This window comes from Struthio camelus, chromosome 11 (genome assembly GCF_040807025.1).
Source record: "Struthio camelus isolate bStrCam1 chromosome 11, bStrCam1.hap1, whole genome shotgun sequence".
NCBI classification, from domain to species: Eukaryota; Metazoa; Chordata; class Aves; order Struthioniformes; family Struthionidae; genus Struthio; species Struthio camelus.
This window is the reverse complement of record NC_090952.1, coordinates 29326551-29354319: the sequence shown is the minus strand read 5'-3', so window position 1 is coordinate 29354319 and position 27769 is coordinate 29326551. Positions and strand designations below refer to the sequence as shown.

At 46.0% G+C, this 27769-nt stretch overlaps 1 protein-coding gene across 2 annotated transcripts in view; it reads right to left on the bottom strand.

Moving 5' to 3' along the window:
- Positions 1 to 4431: 4431 nt before the first annotated feature.
- LOC104145671 (rho GTPase-activating protein 20) overlaps positions 4432 to 27769 on the bottom strand; it is a 42127-nt gene continuing 18789 nt past the window's right edge. For both annotated transcript variants that reach the window (XM_068956967.1, XM_068956966.1), the window contains exons 2-15: positions 25730 to 25812; positions 21047 to 21217; positions 20279 to 20428; positions 18878 to 18919; positions 18025 to 18109; positions 17065 to 17142; positions 15841 to 15907; positions 13243 to 13431; positions 12609 to 12784; positions 11956 to 12117; positions 10652 to 10761; positions 9602 to 9791; positions 8845 to 8962; positions 4432 to 8222 (exon numbers count right to left, since the gene is read on the bottom strand). In XM_068956967.1, the coding sequence (XP_068813068.1) occupies positions 6481 to 8222; positions 8845 to 8962; positions 9602 to 9791; positions 10652 to 10761; positions 11956 to 12117; positions 12609 to 12784; positions 13243 to 13431; positions 15841 to 15907; positions 17065 to 17142; positions 18025 to 18109; positions 18878 to 18919; positions 20279 to 20428; positions 21047 to 21217; positions 25730 to 25809 (3360 nt within the window). In that variant the 5' untranslated portion in view covers positions 25810 to 25812 and the 3' untranslated portion in view covers positions 4432 to 6480. The remainder of the gene's footprint in view (positions 8223 to 8844; positions 8963 to 9601; positions 9792 to 10651; positions 10762 to 11955; positions 12118 to 12608; positions 12785 to 13242; positions 13432 to 15840; positions 15908 to 17064; positions 17143 to 18024; positions 18110 to 18877; positions 18920 to 20278; positions 20429 to 21046; positions 21218 to 25729; positions 25813 to 27769) is intronic.

The window sequence follows — 27769 nt, the reverse complement described above, 5'->3', positions numbered from 1 at the left end:
ACCTACTACCACTGTGTGAAGTAGTGTGTTTGCTCCATGATGCTGTGTTTTAAAGCCCTTTTGCCATTCACTTTTGGCCCAGGACTGGGATTGCTTTCCTGAGCATGAATAAACACATCTGTTCCCATGGTCCTTATAGGTAAGGATAGTCACACATAATGTCATAGTGCAGCCTCAGTGGGACAGTGTGAGCCTGTTTCCTTGTTAGCAATTTCAGCTTACTCAGCTCAATCCAGCAAATTCAGACACACAGCTCATTGAATGGAGAGGTGAAAAACAGAGGTGTTTCAGGAGAAAGCTGTTTCTAATGGTGTGTGGGGACGTCTCATCTCTGTCCTACTGCTGTGACCTCAGGCAACCCCTTTCCCCCTCTGTCCTGGTGTTCTCAGCTGTAAATGTAGAGAGGATAATGGCAGCAATTCCCTTCTCAAAGATTAATTAGCTAATATATGTAAACTACTTTGAAGATGAAAAGCCCTATCTGTTTGAGTATTAAGTTGGTGTTGGAAGGTATCAAAGTTGGTTCAATAAAGTGCTCACAAAATCTTCAGTGAGGAGATCATTCTCACAAACAGAAATGTAGGTTGTAATAATATTTGACTGGACCTTAAAATTCATTTCCAGAGAGCCTTCTCCTTTATCCTCATCTTGACGTGTCAGCTGCAGCGCAGCGTTCCTGAGGGCACCCACCGCTGATGGGAGTGCTGAGAGCCCACATGCGAGCTGATGTGGGAGCGTCAGTGAGCCTCAGCAATGCATGGCCTGGGTGATGGCTGGGTGTTGCCTATCAGCCACTGACAGGAAAGCAGGGTGCTTGCACACAAATTAACTCAGAATTTGTATTTTGGGCCTCTCCAGCTGCCAGTTTATACTTGTGGTCTTGAGTTTCTAGGGATTAAAAGCAGCAGTTTGGTGTTATCTTCTCATCAGAAACCAGGAGCTCTGGGACGTTTGTGTCTTTGTGGCCCAGTCCCTTGCACACTGCAGCCAGGATTTGGGGTATAGAGGTGGGGCATTATATCAATGCACTTATCTGCCTCTGAACTAGATGGTGGCACTGCTCACAAGCTTCCTTGATCTTCTATCCCTAGGAAAGTTATGAATAGTATACTACACGTATGCTGATGGCCTGGAGGCAAGGGGAACACTTCTGCTAACTTAGCGGATGTAGGATTGGGTGCATAAATGTGAGGAGCATCTTGGCCTACAGTGAGCTAGACCCTCTGACTTGCATTATTGCCAGGGCTCATGAAAAAGGAGTGCTGCAGATCTCAGCACCTTAGCCCTGAGCTGGCAGATAAGGTCTCTGTGTCCCTGTGAAGCACCCTGGCTTTGGCACCCCAGACCATTAGTGACAACTAGAAAGGCTATACGTGCTTGTAAGATCAGCCTGTGTCTGTTGGTTTTTCTGGTGCTGCGAGGTTATTAAAACCAGTACCTTTGGAAAGTTAATATTAACAAGTGTCGCCACTCAGCAGCCATCTGCAGTAGGGGAATGGGCAGGCACGCATGGTAACAGGGTGCTTGGGCTGGTGGTAGCGCCAGCTGCAAAATTTACCCCTCGGCCAGCATGTTGTCCACATCCCCAGGTCAAAAGTGCTGCCCTGTAGCTTTTGCAATGATCACAGATGTCTTGACCTTAGCAAGCTGGAAATCCACTGAAACCCTGGCATAGGTTAAGCAGGGACTGGGGGCTTTGTGATCGAGTCAAACGCACTTGCGGAGGAAGCTGCCAGGCCCCCTTTGCCAGATGGTTGCAGCTCCCTGGAGAGCAGCCAGCCGAGCCCCACGCTGCCATGACCCCTCAAGCCACTTCAGACTGGCAGAGGCTCTTGTGTGGCTGGGAGAAGGGGCAGGAAAGAGGGAGGAAAAGCACTGATTGCCTTACCTCAGTGTGAGTAATTTTCTGGATGCAGAGCAAATACTAGAATTGTTTGCTAGGACTTGAAAAAGGAAACAGCGTGGGACCTGCAGAGGAAGAGAAGGTTTAAGCTGAAGAGTTAGTTTTCTGGGAAAAACAGCTTGATGAGGCAGTATCTCAGCAATATATGCTCCAAAAAGAAAGACGGCAATATTCTTATGGCTGGAGGACTTGGCAAGAGAGGCTGGACTCAGGGTACAGCCCTTTCTTCACCACCAGGTCTAAGAGGGACAGGCATAGGCCAGTCTTCCCCTTTCTCTTCCTGCCTGGAAAGAGGTAGGGTGAAAGCTGGACTGGCTCCCTACTGCTGTGGAGGAGCCAAGTTAGGGACTCAATTTGGGTTCGGTGTTGTTTCCTGGGATTAGTAAGGGTGGGATACGTGTTTACTGCAGCTTCATTCCTTTCTTGGCATGGCTGGCTGGTTATCTTCCAAGTGCAACGCCTGGAGACTAGTAGTGGAAGGACTGTGCCACCTGTAGCAAGTTTTCATCCAAGACCCCAGCCAATGTGTCTCTCACTGTGGTTGGCCACAGCTGTGAAGCAGCAAGTGCTCACTGTTCTGGGGACCTGCCAGCTGGTGTTAATTTTTTTCTTATGTGACAAGAACCCTCTCATATATTTCTGGACTTGGTGAGAGCAGATAAAGGTCTCTTCAGGCCCATCTTAGTTGTGCTACGTGATGAGATGACCTTGCCCTTGTCAGAGGACAAGCTGCTAATCTTGGTGAGTGCAAAGTTTCTAGCTTGATCAACCTTACCAGTGGCTAGCATCTAGCACCGGGCTGAGGCCACAGCTTGTCTCTGACACTCAGCTGCAGCATATCATCAGTCCAAACCTTTCTAAAATAGTGTTGTTAAAATATTGACCCTGAAACAGCGATGGGTACCAAGATGCCCTTTTCCTTGCTGAAAGAAGTTGTCTTTATCCCACTGTTGATTAGTTTATTGATGCCAACGTGAAGCCTTCCTAGCAAAAGGCTAAAGACAGTATCATCAATCACACGCTCATGAAACTTGGCAAAAACCTTGGTGAAGAAGCTATACATTTTCTTGCTGCTGAGGTAGCTGTTTTACTTAACCTATAGCTTTCTCGATCTCCCTGGACACCGGGTTGGAACTGAAGTTTTGCGGTCTGTGTGGAGTAGCAAACATGGGCAGTGTAGCCCAGTTGGTGAGTGCAGGGCTGCCTCTGCCATGCTGCAATGTGCCCACGACCAGTTGTTTGTGTTAATCTTTTCCGAGAAACTTTGGGAGAGGTGGTTTTGGTTTTTTTTTAATGAAGAAAATGTATTAATAAAGAGCTGAGTTAGAACAGCTCCCCAAGGAAATGGGCCCATAGTAGGCAGATTAAGACGAGAGGAAAAAAATTTGAGTTTTGCCTCCCCCCACCTCCAACATTTCTTTAAACAGGTCTCTTTCTAAATGGCTCTTAATTCTTTTATGTGATGCAAACTGGGAGCTCTTACTCTGCATTTGGTCCGGGTCCTCCTTGTTTAAACTGAGACCAGCCCAGCCATTAAGTCAGTTTACAATCTTTCAGCATGTTTAGAGTACAGATTAATTTCTCTTCCAAGTACAAATAGATTTTTCTCATAATATTTATTGCAGTTTCACCTTCCTAGAAAGACATAAATAAGACTAATGACTGAAGATGACTCATTTTACAATAGCTCCTAAAAATCCCATCAGATTTGGTTTGCCTGCCACTTCTAGGCCTAGACCCAGGTGACAGGAGTTTCACTGTTTCCAGCATGTGGGTATCACCGTGATCCTTAGCTGCAAGCTACACACTGGGCTCCAGGAACTGAGCTCTCAGCTAGGCATTGCAGCTGCAGTCTGCAGCATCTGGTTCAAGCGTGCTGGGCGAGCCTCTTCCATAGCCCTGCAGTTCATCTTAAAGCAGCGTATTGTATTAAGGAGTTTTTCTTTTCAAACAGTTTCCAGCCAGGCAGGTATCCTGCAGCCCCAAGGCATCCATGGGTGGGATCTTGCCTTAAGTTCTCAGCAACAGAGGAACAAAAAAAAAAACCCTCCTTGCTTGCAGGGTTGTCAGGGCAGGGTGCCGCAGTGCACTACCCAAATACCGCGGTGCCAGGCTAACTGCACCCCCCCCTGACATAGTGGTAATTCCCATTCATTCAAACAGCTGGGAAGGAGATCCATACATACTTAGCTAGCTCTTTTTTGGGTGGAGAGGGTTTTTATATTCTCTGTCAAAACAGCAGTGATGTTATCTACCGACCTCCCATTCATGCTCTGTGGGCAGATCCGTTCCCATTGCGAGGAGCTCAAATAGAAGGGGCTACAGAGAAGAAAGAGAGCTAAAACAGGACTCCTCCGGCTGTGCGGCCCCATGCTGCAGGTGGGTGCTGCCCAGAGTCTGGATGGGTGCTGGAGGACTTGGAAATGTTTCGTGGCACAGGTCAGTGCTTTGCTAGCACGGCCCCCCCCACCCCCCAAGTGCAGAAGAGGGAAAACAAGAGTGAGGGGAACGAAATGCAATTACCATACCATGATGACAAACAGACTTGTGTCTCTTTTATTGAAATAGTTACAACTGTAGCTTTGGAAAAAAAGACCGTGAATGCCTCTTTAGTGTTCATACGTGAGGGAAATGATAGCAGGTGGTTTGCATTACAATTATATACACCTTTCATCATACAAAGGCCACCAAGATGAGTTGAGACAGAGGGTGCCACAGTTGGTGAGTTAAAAACTCTGCACATACCAAACTGAATTCTGATTTTGCTCTGGCCCTCCCTCAGCCTGTGACGGGGAGTTCGATGGCATGAACTTGGGGTACTGGCCCAGCTTCCAGCCACTGACTGTAAGAGGCATGTGGAAGATCAGTGCAGGCAACTGGTGCTTAGTAGGCCATTTTATGGAGGTGGCTTCCCCATCTACAGGAGAGGTGAACCACAGCAGGTGTTCGATAGCTCCAAGAATGACTATGGCAGACACTCAGCTGCTTGCAGGGGGCACTTGCTCCACAAGGATTAGCTTTCAGTCATTGCGGTTCATGTATTTCTTTTGTCCTTCTTCACCCATTCACTGTTAATTGAGTAAAAGGGGTGGCTCTCTGAGAGAAACCAACTTAGAAAACTTTCACATAACTTTCAAATGAAACATCCCTAACCTTTGAGACTTTTCCCATTGCTTTCTTAAGACCTGACAAACTCATGTGGCTGCCTCAGCTTCTTGTTAAAGCTCAGCTGGCAGCATCACAGCCCTCCAAGCAAGTCCCACCATGGCTGAAGCTCTTCGGAGAGCTTCCTTGAGTGGACTCACAGGGATGCTCCAGGAGACCACTGGCTGCATTTCTTTAGTGGTGCAACACAAGCTGCCTTGTTAGCACATCCCTGCCTGGCACTTGTCCATACCGAGCACTGCTGGAGCACACCGGGCCATGTACTTTGCTGAGTGGGAACTCATTACTATTCTGAGACAGCATTAGTACTGTTGAAGCCTGGATAGTCTCAGCTTTATGGGCTGACAGCTTTCTGGCCAGATGGGACTCTGCTTCAGCATCCACTTGACAACACTCGCAACTACTTCCACGACTCCTTGACTTCTTGCTAAAGCCAAATCCTACTTAATGCCCCCTGGCCAACATGACTAGGGATTTGATTAGGATCACTATCCACAGTGCTTCTGAAAAGGGCCTTCTGAAATCTCACCATCAGTTACAGAAAAATAACGTCATCTTTCACCAGGACTAGAAGGACCAGCTACTCCCAGAGGAGCCCACAGAAAATACATGTTCATAGCGCTGCTGAAATGACTGAGCTAGTGTCCTTTGTAGTACCTGTGGCTCTGCCAAATGCTAGCTTTGGGGGAGGTAAGAGAAAAGAGAACTAATGCATAATTAATTGGAAAAAAAAAAAAAAAGAAATCTCAGAGTACAGAGGTTACCAATGGCTTCTGACAATGGAAGCTGGGCCTTGGGCTCCGTTTGGTGTTTCTGGAGCACAGCCTCAAGCAGTAATGAACACAGGTAGCGAACTAGACCACCGTGGGACAAAAGGAAGGTGAGAAGAGAGAAGTAGCAGTGATTTCTGGGATGGAGGTGAAGGGCGTTCCTTTGGATGAACGGTGGTGACGGACAGTGAAGAGTGCAGAATTTTGTGCAAGCTTAAAGAAGACAGTTCACTAATTCTGATGGAGTTTTAGCTGCCTCGTTTCTCCAGTCATTCACACACACACTAATAATGACTGCAGAAAAGAAAGCAGAATTTCTCCCTTCCCCCTTTTAAAAAGAAATGGAGTAAGACTCTAGGTCAGCTAATTCAGGAACAGAGTCTGGTGGCATTCAGCCCACTCAATACCCAGTCAGTTAAGTGTCTTCAGTAGAAAAAGAGTATAAAGAAAAAAACAAAAAACACAAAAACCCACCCCAGCCCCCCAAAATGTTAAACCTCAGCATTACTTACACATTAGTGTCACTTTACACTTACTCCCCCACACAGCCTGTTAGATTCTTCACACCTTGGTCATATCTTAGAGAATATTTTCTGCTGCACATACACAAAAAAAATATTCAGTTCTCCCACATCTGTCTCTCTAGACAAATGTCTCTTCTGCAAATGCCACTGTATCACACTCCTCTGTGGCCATCTCTGCTGGTGGCTGGCTCCTGAGCCACTCCACCCTGCTCCGAAGGAGTTCATTCTCTACTGCTTCTGCCTCTGTAGCGTGGCAGTTCTTGGTTTCGTCATGCTTGAAATATTCCCTGACAGTGTTTCGAATGGAAGCTGGGAGGATGATACGGATGGTGTGGCTGAACGTGTTGAAGCCCTTGCTCTGGGTTGGCGCCTGCGCTGTTTCCACTGGCTTGCTCTCCAGTTCCTTGGGAGAGGAGGCACTTTGGGGGCTTTCTTTGTGCTCTGTCTGCTGGGATGGGGTTGTTGGTCTGTGGTGGTAGCGCCTGGAAATGGACTGCAGGACCAGGGGGGTGTTCTGCCCGTAGAAAACTGTCTGAGGGATATGGACTCTTACAGTCTGTAAGCTCTTGGATAGGCTTTGCTCACTGCTGCTGCTGGCTGGGACACTGCTTCTGGTGTTCACCATGAATCTCTCCTCTTCTTCTTCCACTGGAGACCCCCAAGGGCTTTCTTTATTTGGGGCCATGTAAAAAGTTATCTTGGTGCGCTTCATGCTTTCCTGGCTTGGAGGGGAGGCATCAATACTTTTGATCTCAATGTGCTTCACTGCCTTCTCCCTATGCTGCTGGTGGCTGATCTGTGGGGTTTTCTCACCAGCTGGGCTGGGAGCTGGGTGCTCGGGATTTTGTTCAAACTCCTTGAAATAACCCAGGCTCCTGAGCCCTGGGACAGGGCCCCCTATACACCTCAGCTGTCTCTCCTCTTCTTCCCAGTCAATATCGGTCAGCAGGCTTCCCGTGACTGCTCTGCTGACAGATGCAAAACTTTTCACTTCCGTAGAGCACCGGCTGCACTCTGCAGGCTTGGGTTCACACTCATGGAAAGTGTCCAGGTCACAGGGATGTAAAGGTAAAGGGGATGTCAGGGACTTGTGCCACTCTTTTGGGGACCTCTTGGCAACCTTGGGGGACACAGCATGGAGCCTGGCAGATGTCCCAAACATGAAGGGCAGGGATGAGACATCTGTGGGACTAATAGCTGATGACTCTGAGCAGTAGGAAAAAGCACTGTCTAAGGAGCTCAGCGAGGAAGCAGATGGGGAGGTGGTGGTAGATGACAGGCTAGAAAAGCTGGACCTGTTGGACAGGCTGGATTTCTGAAGGCTGAGCTTCTTCACTGCAGAGCTGGTCTGAGGCAATTGCCAGAAGTTCTGCCTGGCCTTATTCACCCCAGGGCTTAGGCCTTCATCAATCAACTTCTGGCTCTCCACCTGCAACTGCTTGAGCCTGTGGATGTAGTCGGTATGGCTGTGCATGATGGTGGCATCACAGCTGGACTGGCGAGCCACTGGCTCGTGGCTCTGGGCAGGCAGCTGGGAGCTAAGGCAGACACTGGGCTCTGATGAGCACCGATCCCTGGCTGGACTGAGGGAGCGTATTGAGCCGATGGAGCAAAAGGAGCCCTCCTCTTCCAGGAGGTCGTAGCTGTCTGCGCTGGCATTCTTCTGAGCTTTGCTTTGGTAACAAGCTGTGATCTCACTGAACAAGTCCCAGTCTTCCTGCTTCTCATCCAGTAGCAAGCTGCTGGATGGTTCAAAAATGGCATCTGTTTCAGGCACCAGGCGGTGCTTTGGTACTTCTGGGTCACAAGCAGAAAACTCCAGCTCATCAGAGGAATCATCATGCTGAGCCAAGCCTATGCCTGGGGGCAGAGCGTGCAAATTAATCTGTTGCCTATGTCTCCTAACCCAATACAGTGCCTTACAATCACGACAGGGAAATACTATCAATCATCAACTCCATTTTGCAGATAGGAAAACAAAGATGATTCATGATTTTCCCAGAGACTAGAGCAGGACTGGGAACAACACCAAAAACTCTGGCTTGATGACCTGAGCTTTCACGGCTAGTTTGCATTCATAAGACAATTAACAGAGATGACTCGATCTCTTTCCATTCAACCACTTGGTTTAACTTTAGAAAGCTAATTTGGAAGAAAAATGTTGCTGAGATATGCATTGCTAAGGCTGTTCTAAACTCCTGTGGTGGTACTCTAAGCTGAAAGGGCTGGAATAGATGGCACAGCAGCCACGGAGAAAGACAACCATGTTCAGGGACACATTCAAGGTGGTGAACCTCAGCCCTCAGCTTTCTCCTTGCTTCCTTCCTGTGCCTGAGAAGGAAAGGGAAAACCAAACCCAACTGTTTTTCAATGGTTTTCCTTAGTAGAGAGGTGAAGGGAAATTAAACTCTTTCACATGAGGAGTTCACCTATTTTTAAAAGGTTTCAAACATTTCTGGAAGACATAGCACCATCAACTTACCTAGGGATTCCTCCAAGTTTTTGGACTTCTTTTTGTCTGGTCTTTGAAATAAGGACGCAATGTCACCTCCAAAAATCTCTGCTGAGTTTTCAATTAGGAACTGCACTAACATGGCCACCTGTCAAAGACATGAATTCCTGGAGTCAGTTTCAAGGACATATAGCCAGCTATATAAAACAAGTCAAATCAGCTCTGGGATGCATCTCAAAGATGCCTTTTTTCGGACAAAGATGTCACTTCCTACAGATCCTTTTGCTCAAGAAGCAGCAAGAAGCTGCAACACTTCTGTACTAACCACACTTGGGGCAAGAAGGTGAACTACACAGACTGATAAAGTGAGCCTGGTATGGCATGTTCTGTGTTTTTCTTTACTATTCACAACACCTCATAAACCACAAGTAATTTTTTCCCCCTCTGATGCACCGTCATGCTCATTGTTCAGCTTCTCTCTGCTACACGCTTTAGATCCAGCCGAAGTGTCAGTGTCTAGCATAAGCTGCCCCATCTTGTGAATGCTTGCCCAGAAGGCAAGCTCACCTGGTAAAACAGCCACAGCTTCTCCTTCTGCCTTGGATAAACTGAGCAGCTAAGTTCCCCTACCAGCATGGGTGCTACTGGGTGGGCAAAAGGATGAAGCTGCTTAGCTGGCAATGTCGCTGATTCTATGCCTTCTTTTAGTCTACAAAAGGAACACTGTGCCCATAAAAAGCTGTATAAGAGAAAGACCATCATGGGACCAAACCTACAAAAAAACTACCTTCTTTGTAGACCTGCTCTCCTCTTCAGGCCCAGTGGGACTAGGTAGCCACAGCATATTGGGTGCTATGCAAAGAGCCAGGTTAAAGGCATTCATCTGATTCACGCCTGAATTCTGCTCAATGTGATGTAGGACTCCAAAGAGGTGTCTGAGTAAAATGAGGTTGGCCTCCGGGAGTTGACTGACGAGACTGTGCAGAGAGAGGGAACAAAAGAAAACAGGGTAGTACCTAAAAATCTGGTCTCTGAATATCAGAAATTGTTTCCCAAAGCTTTTGCCCTCTTTCGCCTTTTTTGTCACTCCCCTCCACCAACTTGGGAGCCACAAGTTTACATCCATATTGCCCAGCCAGTCTGCTTCCAGAGGCTGAGGGACCAAGGACGGATACACAGGGAATGAGGGAAGTTGTCCACAGAGTCTCGGCAAAGCAGAGAGCACCCAGCCGGGAACGCACACGAGGTAATGCCCTTGCCTGTGTTCCACCCTACAGAGACAACACGGGAGGAGACCCAGGTTCAAAAACTGAGCAGAGCCATCGACAGGACAAGATTTATTCCGCTGCATATCCCACATGATGATAACAGACCATCCCTGCTCGGGGCAGCAGTTCTAAGGCAGTAAAGCCAATTTCAGCATCCCAGCCACCACCCTGGAAGGGCTATTTCTTCTAACTGCCAATATGGCAATCAATCAGCTTCGTTTTGTATACATAAATTTTTTTACCATTGTTAAGGATTGAATTCCACTAATATCTGATGTACTCCTGGTGGCTGAATTGCTGTGGTTTTTCAGTTTGCTGGTTCTGGTAATTTGAACTGGTCATCAGAAAAGAATTTTCTAATGACTTTTTTTGTTTGCCAGAAATGTTAACAATGTTCATAAAAGATTACTGAAAGGAAAATGTTCTGACCAATGACACTGGCAAACAGCAAGAGCTCTGCTGTGGCCTGGAGCTGCATAAGAAGTCTCCCAAAACACGATGACTATGCTTAAGGCCATATGCTTCCCCTTCTCCCGCCAAGAGAAGCTTTTACAAAGACTTTCACAAACCTTTTGATGGCTTCAATCTTATGTGCCCGATTTTCCGTGTCCACAGCTTCCATCCACAGTCCGTGCATGTCTGAGGATAGAACACTGTCAGGTATATTTCGGAGAAAATCCTGAATTAAATATATATATGCAGAGCAGTCTGGTCAGTTTTAAATTTCTTGCGTTGGATTCATGATGCATAAAGTCAGTGTTCATTCATATTACGCACAAGATAAAATAAGACACGACGCAAATACATTTCTCCTCCCCTCCCCACTCCTACGAAGCTCAGGGCTTTTTATTTGCAGCGCTGCAGAGCCTTGTCTGCGGTTTGTGCTGGAAAAGGGTGAACAGTCAACCCTTATGCCCTGCCCCTTCTCCAGAACAGGATTGCTCTCTATATTATAGCAGTCAAAGGACTAATATCTAAGGCTGTGCATAGCCCTGTTCTAAATACTTCTAGCAATGAAGACTGTTGTCACTTTTTTCAGGGGACGAACCTAACATGTGTCTTGTGTTGGAAAGTGTCTGAATATCTTTATCTTCCCAGTGAACAGTTTGCTGTACTAGGTTAAGAAGTGCAAGAAACAGGGAGGTTTATTGATATTTCAGGTTCCTGAATTGCTTTAGCCAGATTTAATTGCCAGTGCAAGAGATAGGCTTTTCCTTACTAAAGCTTGGGTCTTACCCCAAGCTCGCATAACCCCTCCGCACAGATTCAGGAGCAGTTTTCTCTTGTGCTTGTTGGCTATTAGAGGGTGAAGGATCAGGGTCTAGTTAGTACAGGCCACCTTTGAGCATGACTTCTCTGCTGAGGGATGCAGGGCAGTCAAACTCAGATGATACTAGTCCTTCAGCGTCTCCCTGCTGCCTCCTCTGTGTGTCCAGAAAGGACAAAGAGCAGCGGTGGTGCCGTCCCCATAAGGCTTCATGCCTATGTGAGTGCAGCATCTGAATTGCTAAGCCCAGACTCCGGCATGCTGTTCTGCACTGTGCGATAACTTGTGCACAGATACCATGGTTATCTTGGAGGTAAGACACTACAACACTCTGCTGCAGGAGGCTGCTTTGTACAGGGAGGTGAAAAATGAAATGCTGGCCTTAGGGCCAATGTACCTATCTACATGTTAAAACGACCACCTTCAGGTCAGACAGATGAATTTGTGCGCATAGATGGACCAAGCCATCAGGTGACAACGCATTGGCTGGAAAACGTTTTGTTCCCCCCACAAATCTTCCCTCCCAACAAAGCCTCGTGTTGCTTCCTTACAAAAAGAAAGGAGGTATGACTAGCCTGGACAGCTGAGTTATTTGGCCAGACATACCGTGATGACTGCTGCAGCCACAAACACTGACTCTCCATCCACCTGGACATCATCTCCAGAGTTCAGTTTCTCTTTCAATTCCTTGCAAGTCTTGGCATTGGCAGAGCGTCTGAAAATGCCCCTGGTAGAGGGCCCTTCGTGGTACAGCAGGAGCAGCATATCCTAAGAAAAAGCTCAGTTATACTTAAAAGCTTAATGTTCCATCCTATTGCTTGAGTGTATTATGCCTCACATACTATAACATAATTTTAGGGTAAGATTTATCATGACTGAACCAGGGACAAAAGTCCACGTGGGTGCTCTTATCCTGTGGCAAGTGTGAGTTCAGTTGATTCTTGTAATGGAGGAGGTCTAGGCTGTGTAGCATTTGTTAGTCCACTGACATTGTCCCTTGTTAGGCTGTGATGACCTGTTCGGAGATGCTCACTGAAATAGGACGGATATCTCTGCAGGAAGTGATAGAGATGATGCAGGAGAGGGTGCAAGAAGGGATGCTTTCATCCTTGCTGCTGAGCTAGATCTGAACCACAGGCAAATGCTGTTCTTCATCCCCATATAACCTCGTAAATATCACAGGTGATTTTAAATTCCCGGCTAAACAGGTAGTTCACACAAAATATATGCCAGGACATAGAGCCGAGGCTGCTCCTTACCATGATTGGCTTGGGAAGGATCCCATCAGGACAGACAGAGGACAGAGACAGGCCAAAGAGTTTCCGTGGGGTGGTGGGCGACTGGGAAGGAGGACTGCCCGTGGGTGTACTGGTACTGCGGCGCAGGGCCCAGTCAATCAAGGACTTCTTCCTCTTGGTGTGTTTCTGCAATGATTCTGAAACAAAACAAAGACTTTTGTTACATATGTGTCTCTCCTTCCTACTGGCCAGCAAACGATCTACAGCTGCAGACAGGGTTCCCAGCAACACAAGGACTTTCTACCACTGCTTGGTGAATGAGTACACTCTTAATGGGGATGGTCAGACAATACACAGCAGTGAAACCACTAGCTCATCTTTCAACCATCAGCACAACCGTTATTCACTCATAGTTCCTCAGGGAGCCTTGCTGCCCATTCAGCGTAAGAATAGCTTGCTATTGAAAGCTATTCAAGGACTGAAAGCTAGTCCTGAACTAGCTTTGACAAATTTAGTTCCCCTGCAATTCCTTCCTCTTTGCATACACTCAGGTGTGAGAGTCGCTTGGTACAAGCGTGTCATGTAGGAGGACTTCAGCATCGCCATGGAGAGCAGCAGTCTCTGCCTGGTCATAAGACATTATTTCAGGCCCTACCTCTCCTCAGCTGCACTGAAGCTTGGAGCCTGGGTTTCAGGACAAACTGACATTGTTTCTCCTTCGGGAGCTGATCAAGCAGGGAAGCCTCCGTCCCGTCAGCCAGGAGGGTGTTATTGTTGGTTCCTTGTTGCTGGTCGACGGAGTTTCGGAGACAGTTCAACGCGATGCTGAAAGGATGCTCGTGCCCTGTTGAGAAAAGAGGGGCATAAGGGGCAAGCAAAGGTGCAGAACTATGCAAAAGCAGCTCCAAATCCGGGCAGGGGGAAGCAGCCATATCCAGTGGCTCGCACTGCAGCTGGGCTTTAAAGCAACGTTTCTCACAACCTCTGCCTGAAGCATAAAGAGGCCAGGGCACATCCGCGCTTACATGTGACCACTGCTTTACAAACAAGTATATCAAGTTATACCTGGCCAGCCATTCTTCTTTAGCAGCTCTCCAGAGCATTATATAAGAAACCACTATTATTATGTTTGAGCCCCGTGACATTAACAAAATACTGTAAGCATTGCTCTGTTCAGGAACTACCCTACAAAAACAGTATAGCGTGTCCTGGATAGATACAAAAAATAAGCATGTGCCAGAAGCACTTGGAAAACACCAATGCCTACAAATAAGCATGTGCAGTCTAATGAGCCCCATAATAACAGGCTTAGTCTGACAACTTGGTACTTGGAGCGAGATCTCTTTAATAAACCAACATGCAGAAACTCCCTGGGAAGCCTGGGGATGTATCCATTCAGCTATTGCTGAAAAGACAATGTGGGATTAAAGTAGAAATTATTTGTTTTGCATAACTAACTAAGCACTACGCTACAGGACAAAATAGTCTGCGCAAGGGCTAAACCATCTATACTTCTGCCAGAGATGCAAGTAGCAGTTTACATGCAGCTAATGGCTTTAGCTTAGATGCTGGGTAAATCAGAGAGTACTTCTTTGCTTGCACTCTGACTGGATCCTAAATGGTGGGCTGCTTAGTGCAAGTATGAGCTGCCTGTCGGGACCACCAGTGCTACCTCGCTCTGACCCAGCAGAAAGGCCACGAGGACAGGACCCTCACGATCTTTTGGCCTGGTCCTTGATTGAGGTGCAAACTCTCAAGAAAGTATTTAAAAAGAAGAACAAACCTAAAACACCACAAAACATTCTCAGAATAATTAATTCAAGCGTTCCAAATTTCAGAAAAAGTTCTCAGGCTTGATTCGTATTTTAGTTTAATACTCCATCCCTATATATGATTCCATCATCGAATCAAACATAATAATACAATTTGTTATGAATTACTATAGCAAAAACCAAGAGATATATTTTGCACGCTTTCCCAAAGTAAAAATGCTGCCTAATTTTATTTGTATATTTAATCTTGTTTTGCTGTCTTGTTTTTGCCGAAAATGCACAAATAAAAACTATTATTATTATCATCATCATCATCGGCAAACTCCAGCTGCAGTGATCTCTGTGCTGAATGCCTAGCACTTAATAGATAAAATTTGTTTCATTTTAAAATGTTTTCTTGTATTTCTGCAGTCACCTCCTACAAGTCTCCAGAACTCTCCTCCGCTGTAGCTGTCTTCAAATCTCTAATACATACACATCTGTTTTCCCTCAAGCCTTAAAAGCGTCTATAACCTAAAAAGAAATTGTTAAAAAAAGGAAGTTTTCAAATAAACAGCCTGCAAAGGGCATTGCCCTAAATGGCCCATGTCTCCTTGTGAGATCAGATCAGTATCAGATTAAAGTGGAGATACAGAGGAAAGCAATGCCAAAGAGCCTTATGAAACAAATTAGGTGTTTAATATGACATGACATCTTGCACGGAAAACAATTTCCTTGTTTGTGAACTGGAATGTAATGGAAAAAAAAAACCCAAAAAAGGGGATAAATGTGTTAACTTCTTAATTAGAGGCTTAAAAGTCACCAGTGGAGCCATTTAAAAATTCTGCTTCCTTCAGCTACGAAATTGCTTTCACCTGGACCTAACATGTCCCTGCTAAATGGCAACCTAACTGCAGTGACTTGTTTTGCTTTCAGTAGGGCCTGAATGCGAAGTGCTGGAAGGTGTCAGGAGTTGCTATGCCTGACAGACACCGGTGGATGCCTCTGTCACCACGTCGTGATGGTGGAGTGAGGAGGCCCCAGGTGCTGTCTGTGAGGAGAGGAAGGCTGCATGGCCAGGCAGAGGAGGACGGCCAGCCTCTGAGCAGCAGCCATGGGGACGGGAGCGGGCTGGCCTCAAGGCATGCCCTGCCTGCAGCCCCTTGCACCACAGCTGCTGCATAGATAAAGCTTCTCAGGCCAGCCTAAAGGACTCCTGCATATGCAGAGCATCTACTGAAGAGTGGCATAGGGGCGCTCACCTGGAACTTGCTTGAAAAAGGGAGGTGAACATGAAGAACTTCCAAGATGTTACCGTCCATTGATTAAGCATGGATCCTGAGATCATAAGCCAAGTGACATAATAGGCTGACACAGCCCCCCCCATCATTGCTTCTTTTAGGGAAGAATGCAGTTTGAGATATTTCTCTGGCATACGTACCAGTATCATTTATCATTTATTCCAGTGGTGGTGGAACTGAGAGAAATGGAAAAGCTCTTACCAATAAGAGGGTAAGCAGGGTCATCTTTTCCTGAGATCACCCAGAGGTGGTGGTCGCTTGTCCTACCCTGGAAATTGTGAGATACAGAAGAGAAAAAAATTAGGTGAAGGGGGCCAGAAGGAGGGTCCGAGAGGCTGCACACCAGGCAGGAAGCAACGGCTAGAGATAATGGCTGAGCGGGCCAAGGGGCAGGAAGCGCGTGGCCATCTCCGGGACCATGGTGTGGCTGGGAGGGCCAGGCGTGCCCGTCTGACATGCAGCGGAAGGGGAAAGGTTCAGGAGACAGAGGGATTGGGAGCTGGTAGGATGTAAACCCACATTAAGGTTTCCTGAATGTCCACCCAGTAGGCTCTGATTCAGGAAATACCTTGACACACTGAGCAAAGCACCAGCAGTGGAGTCCCAGTGCTTGCTCAGGAATGTCAGCATCCTTTATGAATACCATTTTCCCCTCAACAGGCCAATGCATTTAGCTGTCACTGCCAGCTCAGTTTACAAATCTTCCCATTTGGGTTCCTACCGTCCCAAGTATTTCCTACATCCCCTTGCAAGCCAAAGCACAGCCACGCTTGTATGATGTATTGTCCTCATATGTTCTGCGAGCTGAAGAAAGGTGAGAAAGATTCACCTCTCTGTCTCAAGGCTGGGGAGCTATAAAGCATGATCAGCCTTGTGTTCATAAAACTGTACACGAGCATATGACGCAACCAAAGTGATTTTTCTTAATATGCAGTGAGAATGAGGCTTCCCAGGACTATTTCAGCCTTACATTGCTCAGCCCTCCTCGGTATTAAACTACTGGGACACTATGAGAGCCCCCTGTTAAATACTATAATTGATGGACCACTGGGAAAAGGGAAATGAGAATGGGAAAGCATTTGTCTGATAACAGCACTGATTTGCTCAGTCATTTCAGGGCTACATTAATAATCCCTTGACAAGTTTGGCTCAAGACTAATGCTGAGCACGAGCACTGAAGTCTTCTGAAATCCAAAGGACTTCATTACACAAGGCTTGAATTTAATGTAGGCATGTAAGCACTTCTGTGTTTCTGATTTTTGTAGCCACACAACCAGATTGCTTCATCTTGTAGTCCAGAGAATATTAATGCCTTAAAGTTTGACTGTGGCAAATCTAGATTTCTCCACATCTGCACTATCCCATAAACCAGATGTTGCCAGCCTCTCAAGCTAAGACCTGGAAGACTATACAATAGTCACTTACAGGAAGTCCAAGCTGTTCAAGTGTCTTCTTGATCACACTGTCTACAGTTTCCACATTGGACACACTGACTGTGGTAGTCTAGAAAGGAAAACAAAGAAAATACAGTTAAGCTGATAAAAAGGTATGACGTTTGACTGCAGTTTCTTATAGCTTGAAAATCAGGGGAAAATGTCACGAGTCTGTCTACTGACTGCCTTTACTAAATGCTGATGGTTAGAAGAGTTGTGCTAATTCAAACTACACCGGAATCATTGTTAAAGGCGATGGCTATGCAGTGTGAAAACCATTCCCAGCTACTTCTATCACTGGTTTATTATAGCATCCCAAGGCTTCAGCCAGTGGAAATCACAGGAACTGGGTAGTGTTCAGATGCTGCATTTGATCACATTGGTAGTTGACTGAACGTAGTGCCATTGTCACACCAAAGGGTGATCATGGCACAACACTAATAAATCAAGAGTGCCTGCGGTCCTTCTCCGAGAGGAGTCACCTCCGAGAGGTGAAGGTGTCCCACCAAGCCTGGCATGAAGCCTAGAAATGTATGCTAGTAATATGAAGAGACAGGAACACATTCCAGTGACTCTTTCACGATCAATATCCTCAACTTACTGCACTGAAAATAGGAATTACTGGGCATTCAACCACAAATCATCACCAATTATGAAGTAAAGCAGAAGTAAAGCAGAAGGAAAAAAGGAAAGAAGCCAGAGGCCAAGAATAATCTTAAGAATTAACTGCTCTTTGGTAAGGGTCTGACTACCTCCTGATATCCTAAACAAAACTCTCCGAGTGAGCTTCCACCAGGAAGTATGCAGCTGCACACTCTCTAAAACCTTTGAAGGTGGGAGTTGTGTTTTATATGGGGTTATCATCAGCAGCATCACAGCCCTGTCTGCCTTCCCCCCCTCACGGTTCTCCATGCGGTATTGGTCTGATGAGCAGGTTCTTAGTTTTACTTACAGAAGAACAGTTATCAGCATCCAGCACAAAGATCTGAAGGGTTAGAGTCTTCAGATATTCATTCCGTTTTGTCTCACTGATATGCCTGGATGTCAAAGGAAAGGGGAGGAACATAATTTCCCAACAGAACTCGAGAACAACCCTAAGATTTGGATCCAAGAGGTCCAAGTGATCTGCTCCTTGGCAGTATAATAATAAAGATTAATTATGTTAGTAATAACAACATGCAAAGTTCCTACCATGGCCATATGCTCTTACTGGCTTATTCATCTTTCTTTGAGGCCCCAGGAAAGAAAAATCCCACATTGCGCTACTTTAATGCGGATATGTCTACAGTAACAGCTTCCAGCATCCTCAGCATCCTTATGGTAATGGTGTTCTCCACAAATCAGGAGACAACTTCTTCCCCTCTCTGTACCTACACAAACACTTCTGCCTGGATGCTACTGGAAACAACACTTAAAATCATAGTATTAGAAAAAAACTGGAGCCTCTAGATGCCAGAAATATGAACTTTTGATCAAATCAAAAAAAACCACCTAAAGAATCAATATCATTTGTGAGACTTCCATAGCAATTAGCAAGGCCAACATCTAGCTCCAAAGGTAAAAAAGGTACCCGCAAGATGTTATCTTCTAGTAGATTTAATCTTTTCTGGACTGTCACAATCAATTTTGCTTTCATCAAGGGATTCTACATTCAGGTTTCAAAAGGAGATTTTTTTTTTTTTCAAATGGTAGCTAGGCACTTAATGTTCTGAAAATCAGAGGTGATTTGATACCTAGCATCTTACATTTCCTCTGAAGACTGTAGAGGAGCCACCCAGAAGGAGGATGAAGGGAGTGTCACTTACCACAGTAATGTGGAAAGCCATCGTTCCTTCACGTCAGCTGAGCTGGAGATAAAAAGAGAGGCAGATCACCAAATAAGTGCTGAGTGGTTAACAGTCTTTGGGAACTCTATCCCATTTCACTTATATATAGCTGTAAGTCAAAGTTCTTTCCTGCAAAGCCCAGGAACAAAAGCACAGTCTTTTCCTGGTTCTGTTCTATTTTAATGAATAACAACAACAATAATAAAAAACCCCAGCAACAAACTGGACTACATTTCCTGCCAAGGCTGACAAGCATTCAGATACGAATATCTTTCTATGATGCTCAGGTTAACTCATCTTGTGGGCCTTTAATATTTTTGCAACAACCTTTAATTACTATTTTTTTCTACTGCTATTTCCTTTCCAAAGTCTGCAGTTCCTAGAGGCTTCTGCTTCCAACATAGGTTACCCAGGTCTCAGTGACGTGAAGGAAATGGGACTGCTGTTGAGTTTGGATTAAACCCAAATGTCCGCTTACATGTCAGAGCATGAGTCTTAAGGCCAGGAATCAATCACTCAGGAGGGACTAGCCTGGCTTTTGAAAATGATGAGACAGTGAGTATGAAATGAGAGTGTGGTTCCTGTTTCTTTTTCCACGGAGGCAGCTGCCCCACGGAAGCAGCAGGAGCTGCCCAGACCAGCCCCACTGTCCAGCTGTATCAGCAGAACCCCTGGGGACAGAAGGACCCTTGAAGACTGATGGCCTCTCTGCCTTGCAAAGCAGATGATGGAACAGAGAAGCCTGAGCTAATGGAGACCTGAGCCTCCTGTGGCTAAACCAGCTTTAGATTCAATCTAGCCATGTGTCTAGACGGTGTTCAAGCCAATTAAAAACTCACCTGCTTTTTGGTGAGCCTTATTAGCTCCGGCACAACAAATGCCTTTTATACGGCATTTGGACATGATGTGGCTGATATCTAGCCTGTTCCATGCTCTCCCACCTTTCTATCTTAGGGGTTAGCAAAGACTAAGCAAGTCCTGGACTGTGCTGCTTGTGCAGACCCATCCTGAAGAACTTCTCCATCTTTACAAGCTGTTGCTGCAGGCTGAAGACAGCCTGGCAGATAACTGCAAGAGGAAGGTTTGCCTAGGAGCTGCCCATGCCATACTAGTGGTGGATAACGGATTCAATCCTGGCACGAGGCCATCTGGCATTTTCCATTGGCATAACTAACCTGTTCTTCATAACGAAAAATTCTCAAACTAGGGTTAATCTTGTACAGAAGCGACTGCTGGCAGTTGCTGAAACAACATACTTGTAGGTTACATAAAGGCACAGCTGGTTTGCTACGGCACATTTGAATGTGCTGTTCCAGGATGTTCTGCTGGACTTGGGCAGCTGCCAGGCTGCAAACGGAGGACTGGTGTCTGATGTGATACCTGAAGGTGACAACGTAGTTGGTGGTAGGCCAGCCAATGACAAATGAATTCTCAGGACTCATCTTTTTCTCTGTTACTTCGCTGAGACAAGTGCTGGTCCACATTTCACTCAGGTGCACCTGCTTTTTCAGCTTCAGGCTGGAGGAGGATCTGCAATTCAAATTACGTATTTCTTAGGCCAGACCTTAACATCTAGATCACCACAATCTGGTCACACCACCTGCCAGTCACGCAGATGTAGCAACGGCAACAGCCCACAAAAACTAAATGTCTGGGCATGTGCAGGCACTACCAAAAGGCTTTGCAAGTTGATTTTGGGGTTGGCGGCTGCAGTGGGACAGCTGCGGCTTTGGGCAGTGTGATTCACTAGAGCCACATGCAGGCAGATGGTGATCAGGCTAATTACTGACTATGCTGTCTTTCTAATAACCGAAGTCACCCAAGCTGTTCCCTTATGTGTTACATGAAACCCTGGCAGAAGTAGCCAGACCAGGAATTGGTTTTCTGTACTCAGTGCCTCCTGCCCTCACGCTATTTCTTCAAGAAATCACATAAGTAAAAGGGCAAAATCACTTAGATAACCTTTTCCTTCAGGAAGATGTTGTGAAACATTAATACCAAGAGGAATTTCTTGAGGTGAGAGGGAGGGGATGCCACATTTTAGAGCCAAGTTTGAAAAGATGGGTTGTTCTGGGGCCTGCTCCACAAATAGCTGAGTCCAGCGTCAACTGGAGGTAATGGGAAAATGAGCGAGTGTGAATTCCTTACTTGGACTTGGCTATGATCAGCACATCATTGAACAAGATCAAGTGTCTCTCCTGGGTCTGCAGGCCCATGGTTAGCTGTACTCGCTCGTCCAGGATGAAAGTAGAGCCTGGGCTGCTGCACACCCCACTCGGCAGCCCATTGTCCGAATGGGAAGAGGAGAGGGTAGTTTCCCTGGAAGAGGAAGAAAAATCATATGATTTTGTCAGTAAGCCTTTCCCATATGGGTTCATGACTAACACTGGACACATATGACTTCATTTTGGAATAGCTTGATAGTGTAGTGCTTCTCCCAGTACCGCCCCTATTGCTCTCAACTATGAACAGCACTTGCCTGCCTCTCCCCAATTAATTTCATCAGCCTCAAGCCAATATGAATGCCTACACCAAATCCGGAGGGGTTAAGCCACTGAAATATTCATTTTTGAGTCATTTCTCACTCAAGCAAAACACTTATTCCTTACAAAGGCATATAAGTTGCGACTCAAAAAGAAGATGGAACATGACTGGCAATCCCTGGCTCGTGGCACCACTCAGCACGGAGCAGGGAGGGAAACCTAATGGAGACTGGCTTTGTCATTTCTACCCATCTTTTCTGTCTGTATTGAACTGCTCGTCAATGCAAGGGCTCTAGTGCAAAGAAAATGAACTGCAAGTATTCATCTAATTCCAGACATCTGATTCTGGTTTGCCTGGCTGAAATCCAGCAACTTGTGTTTCTACTAAGACTGATTTAGGTGCTGACCATTTCCCAAAAAAATTATGACTGATGCATGTTGATTGAAGTCAACAAGTGGTCACTGGGATCAAACCAGATCCTCTCTCTGTGCTCTGCCCAGCTGGGACAGGTGCTCATCTGCCCGCTCTCCTCCCAGCACCCTCAGCAGCGCTCCTGGGGGTGTCCTGCCCTGCCAGCCCCGCTCTGCTCCCTGGCTTGCTCTGCGGCCCTGGCAGTACGACAGGTCCACACTGCCACGTCCTGGGTCCACCCGTGCTTTGGAGGTGGGATTGCACTGAATAAATAAGCAATAGTTCTTTGTTGAGAGACCTCCTTTGTGTGCCTGGCCCTGAGTGGATTTGCTAATCTCTCAGGAATGGCTTTAGATTTAAGTAGACAGAAAGAAACAGAGCTCCTCCTGTCTCTACGCATACACAACAACAACAACGCGTATCTTGTCTGCAGGCAAGGGCGCGGGTGGACAGGTACCTGCCTTTCCTCCACCCCTCAGCAACACTACTCTAGTCTGAGTGAAGTCTCAACACTAACAAATGAAAAAATCACATGAGCTTTAAGTGTATTGTCAACATTGCTAGCCCAACTCAATTTCCACTGGCCCCAGAAATAAGCCTCTCTGATTTCACGGGACAGAGGTGAAAGCTATTCATTAGCTGCTTTTGAAAAATCATCCTCCAGTCACAGAAACACCTGCACTCTCCCAGGCAGAAATCCACTCTTCCCTCCTCCACCACCAGCAAGTGCATTCTTGGCTTCCACAGTCGTTGCCACCACAAATGAGAAAAAAAAACAAAAACCACCTTTAAACTTGCTGTTAAAAGCTTCCCATGTGCGTCACTCAAGCAGTGGCAGCCACAGCAGCGCTCAAGCTTGGCAGTGGATTTCCTAGTACTGAAGGAGTTACACAGCTTTGTAAACACAACAGCAGGAGAGCAAAAAATTTCACCAATACTCTGGCGGCCTAAGCAAAGATGGCATCATACCAGCTCCCTTCAGAGCAATCCATAATGAAAAACGTTTAAAGCTCCCCTCCTTCACAAGGATATTCTCCAGCCAAATAAAGTCAAGAATTTGTTTCTCTTCTTTCCTTTTTTTTTTTTTTTAAAGTGCAAGTTGGGGGTGGGGAAGAATGGCAAAGAAGCCACATCACTTGGTCAGAAGACAACACAGCGAAAACAAATTCTGCCCTTTGTTTTGAACGCTCCTACGAGATTGGCTCCTGAATGGACGTTTCAGAAAAGCAGGATGTACCCGGCAGCAATTACCTATGAGGTCACAAAAAAGGGGTGCTATTTAGGAGGGCTGGTCAGGACTAAAATGCAAATCAGGCCAATGCTGTCATCTTTTTCTTATAAAGAAAAACAAAACAAGCTAAACAAATCCCTCAGGAAATGTTATTTATAAGATCATTATCAGATCAAGGCAGATAGGAGCATGGGATGCCCTTCTCTGTGTCTAATAGTTACACGGTGCTGCAGGAGGAAGAGGCGATGGAATTGAAGAGGGCTTGGCCCCCACCAAAGGACCAAGGAGCTTGGCTCATGGCTAGCACTTGATATTTCAGCAGAAGATTTGCAGGTCTGGCATGTCTGTACTTGACTCTATCTGTCAACACTCCTGATGCTTTATGTATCTGAAGGAATGAAAATCAACAGAGCACTGGATGGCTCCAGAGCTGCGGGCAAGAGAAGGAGCTTTTCCCATCACAGTCACCACTTAACCCGTCTGCGCAAGCTGGTAGTGAGGAAAAGCTGCTGTCATTTGACAGGGGACATGAGTCTCCTGGAGTAGGGCCAGGTCCTAGTAGTTCTCCCGTCAAATCACCAGAACTGACGCCGTGCTACATGGTGCTAATAGAGAGCCGGCAGACTCCTTAGCACTCCCTGTTCCCCCCAAACACGGTTCCCAGCCGTGGGATGGAAGCAGCTGCAGCGTCGCTACGAGAGGCAGTGAGTGCCATACCATGCCTGTGTCCTGCTGCACCTTCCTGATACACCTTTGCTGTCCTGCACCTGCTCTGAAGGCAGGTATTTTTGTCCCAGGGCTGTCATTCTCTCAACAAGGCCTGTGGCAGTTGTTGAGAGTACTGCAGTATTACTGCCTGACCTTCCTCTCCCTGGAACAGCTCCTTCCAGATCCTTCTTTGCTGAGGGTAGTTTACAGCCTCTTTCCCTTTAATTTAAAGTAAATCCCAGTCCCTTATTGCAGTCAGAGCCCAGGGTCTGACTCTGCCCTCACCCAAACCAACCGAGGTTGGCAGAGCACAGGCAGACCCATATAGGGCTTCTCTTCACCAAGGTCCTCTATTTTGACACTTCCCAATTCTGCTTCTCACCCGCAGCCACATGCTGCTGGCACTGATGTCCCAGCACAGAGGAGCCCTTCACGTAACGGTTTGTACTGGGCTGCTTCTGTCTCCAAAGTTTGTTTCTGTCTCTCTTTCCTCTGACATCAGTTGTTTCATTTCTTGGGGCACCTCTGTTTCTGTTTCTCATACCATTGCCCATTGCTGGTGAGATGGTAGACTAAACAGCAATGAATCCATCAGCTAAACATTCATTGACTGCCCAGCAAGAATGACACAGGGAAGCTTGTCTCCTTTGCAGTCCAGCAAGAGGAGCCGGAATAGTGCTGTTTCTGCTGTTTGCAGGCAAAGGGGATATATCTCCATATATATATTTAAAGGAAAATCTCTTATTCTTTTCAGGAGGTGTGGCCTCCCCAACAGTGCATGCATTTGTGTAGGTGATGATGAGTGACCCAGTCACTGCATCTCTGTAAGTGCCCTGGATTTTGTGCCTGTGAGCTGGGGCTCTTCGCTCCTGCCAGGCAGGAGCACACCGGCTTCCTGGCAGGCACAGTGCCCTGCCCGAGCGAAAGGGAGGCAGTGTGGGCTTCCAGCTGAGGGTGAATTTGGGGAAAAACTCCCGGCTGACAATTCAGGAGACTGGGTCCTCTTCTTACCTGGAGACCAAGCATGACAGCACAGACAGAGCCACACTACGGCCTTGCAAGCTCTGAACATGGCTCTGCTTGAAAGTTTTGCTGAGTTAATGGGCTGATGGTGATGAGGGCACATGACAGAAAAGCCAGGAGAGCTGTCAGGAAAACTGGAAGATCTGTTACTCAGTTACACTTGGCCTGTACAGAGCATTTCATACCCTGATGCAGGAAATGGCTCCGCACTGCAAGGGATGGAGGAAGGGCTCTTCATCAGCCAGTCCCAGCGCTGCTCTTGGGGCTGCACAGATGATGCCTGCGCTGCCAGTGCAATCACCCCACTTAGATAAATAAGAGAAGTGTAAGAGCTAATTTATCCCAACTACAACAACAGAGAAACACACCATAGAAACCTGTATGCTGTTTGTAGTCCCTGATTTTACCTGGCTGTCTCTGCGCTGTGCAATACTGTTCAGGTGTATTTATACCTGGATGTGACGGGCATCAAACACATAGACCTAATTCTGTTTCTAAAATAATCAGCTAACCTTGCAGATGTCTCCACCCCATTTTCCCTGAAGGCCTCTCGTACCGTGGGGAACAGCAATGTCTTGTCACTGGCAACCTACTCTTGGCCTCTCGAACCAGACTGCTATGGCTAACGAAATAGCATCGAGTGCGCAGCTAGTGGCACACAGAGTTCACCTTCACTACGGCTGTTTTTCCACAAGGGTTAGATTCTTATCTCTGCTACAAAGCTACAAACCCAGAGTAACTCCACTAAGTTCACTGGAGTTATTCTGGTTTACATCACTGTAACAGAGATCATTGTCTGGCGCTATACATTCTCTGTACTACATTTTTAAAGCATGTTCCAGCAAAAGAGAAAATCTTCCACACAAAATGTCCGCACAAAAATCACCCTCGATATTGTGAACTGAATTAGAAAAGCAGTTTGAGTTTGGTCTGTATATGCAGAGAGGTGAAAATAAGGGGTCAAAAAGGTATACCTGGAATGGTATTTTGACTTGCTGAGAGCTTTAGTAATGGCAGAAGGGGTAGATCGTCTTCTTTGGACTATGGGCTTCATTTTCTGTAAGAGAAAAATACATTCCAGTTAGTGTGGCCACCTGGGAAGCAGCCTTGCTTATCGCACTCTACAAGTTCTCTTTTTATCTGTTCACATACACTGAATCTCACCACTGAAGGCCACAATCTGTGCTCTCAGAGACACTTCCTTCCTTTCCTTACTATTAAAACACTTGTCGACTCTCACATTTATGTGGGACACTCAAGACTTTCCTAACTGGAAATGCTTCCCGTTTTCACAGCCAAAGTTCAAAGTATGAAACTGGGCAGAGAAAAAACGCAGGCTGAAGGTCAGGAAAATTTTCCTAGCACTGACGTCTCGTAGACAGTGGAACAGTCTTCTAAGGAAAGGTATGGAAATCCCATTTAAAACTGGACTGGACAAAGTTATGGACAGCATACAATACTGTTGGAGCAATATTTTATGGTCTGAAGGAATGGATGAGAATACCTAATAGATTTTTCTTTATCTTGAATTTCCATGACTTTCAGATTCAGCAAATAGACTGTTATTAAGCCCTTCTCCAGGTTATGTAACCTCAAGACACTCATCTATTTTTAACAGTCTTAGCCACAAAGTCTTGTCTGACACACAAATGAGGTGACTATAATGGTGAGACTTGTCAGTGAGACATGGTAAGCATCCAAGTCAACATAAACCCATGAAGGTCACAGGTCTCTCTTTATTTGCTAAATGAATTTTGTGCTGGAGAAAAATGCCAGATTTTAACCTGGGAGACAGATCCTTAAACAAAGAGCTCATGCTTAGTAAGTACGGGAGAATCTGTTGCACAGCTCATTTCTAATTTCAGCATGTGCCTGTGTTAGAGCAAAAAGTTGAGAGTATTCTGAGAATTATCGACTTCTCAACTTCTGAACATATTGAAGTACGGAGCAACCTAAGAATAAGAGAAATCAGCATTGCTGGTTGAGGAGAGGTCCCTTAGAGAAAGAGAGTTATTTTTATTAACTGTAAACCATTCAAACTCTGTGCTGAATGCAGAATGTGCCTGTTGCATGCGAGCTCATTAATACTCTGAGCACATTATGTTATTAGAGCTCAGTACCTTAAATATTAACCACATTGTCACAATGTTCTTAGGATGTCAGAGGAAGGTATTATCCCAGTTTCACTGAGGGAAAGCCCAAGAACAAAGTGATTTGTTAATTTGGGTCTTCAACACATTGGATCTGAACTTTCTGAGCAGACAGAAAGGTTGGCCGGGGGCATTGTTTGTTTGAGGCACGGTTCCTGCTCTTTTTTGCTGAAGCTGAAAGGGTTCCTCATGTCTATAAATCTGGGATTTATGTCAGGAATTCAGAAAATTAAGAAAAGGTGATGACCTGTGACCACTTCAAAAGTTGATGGAAGTGATTTACCAAGCTTCGGAAAGGAAACTGTGGCAGAGGCTGGTGAGGAATCCAGTTGCCAGAGAGGCATCGCACACGCTTACTCATGTCCCATCTCGTTTCCAAGACACCTTTGACTTCTGCAACAAAGGTCCAGGGAATCCTACAGGCAAGAGCTCACTGCAATACAGATCCCTGATTCACTGCCTGAGCAGGTTCATCTGTGCACTCTGAAGCACAGATGACCTTGTGAAAAAAAAAGTATATGATGAAATAGCTCAAAGTTGGAGTGGGGTCGCAAGAACAATTTAATTAAGTCATTTCCTATAGCCTGAACGCCCAGCTTTGCAACATCAGTAACATTCTTTTAAGTAGCTTCTTTGTTTACATGTATATATATATATATATAGACAGAGAGAGAGATGGATGGCAATTTCTCCCTCATTCCCTGATTTGACCTTGCCAAGTAAAGATCTAAATCTGTTTTAGGGTTTTTCACAGAGAGAACTGAATAAAAATAACACCAGCTCAAATATGTTTGTTTTAAAAAAGGAGAGTCCATACTGAGAGGGAACATCTGGCTTTCAGAGGTGCCTTAGTAGGATAAAATG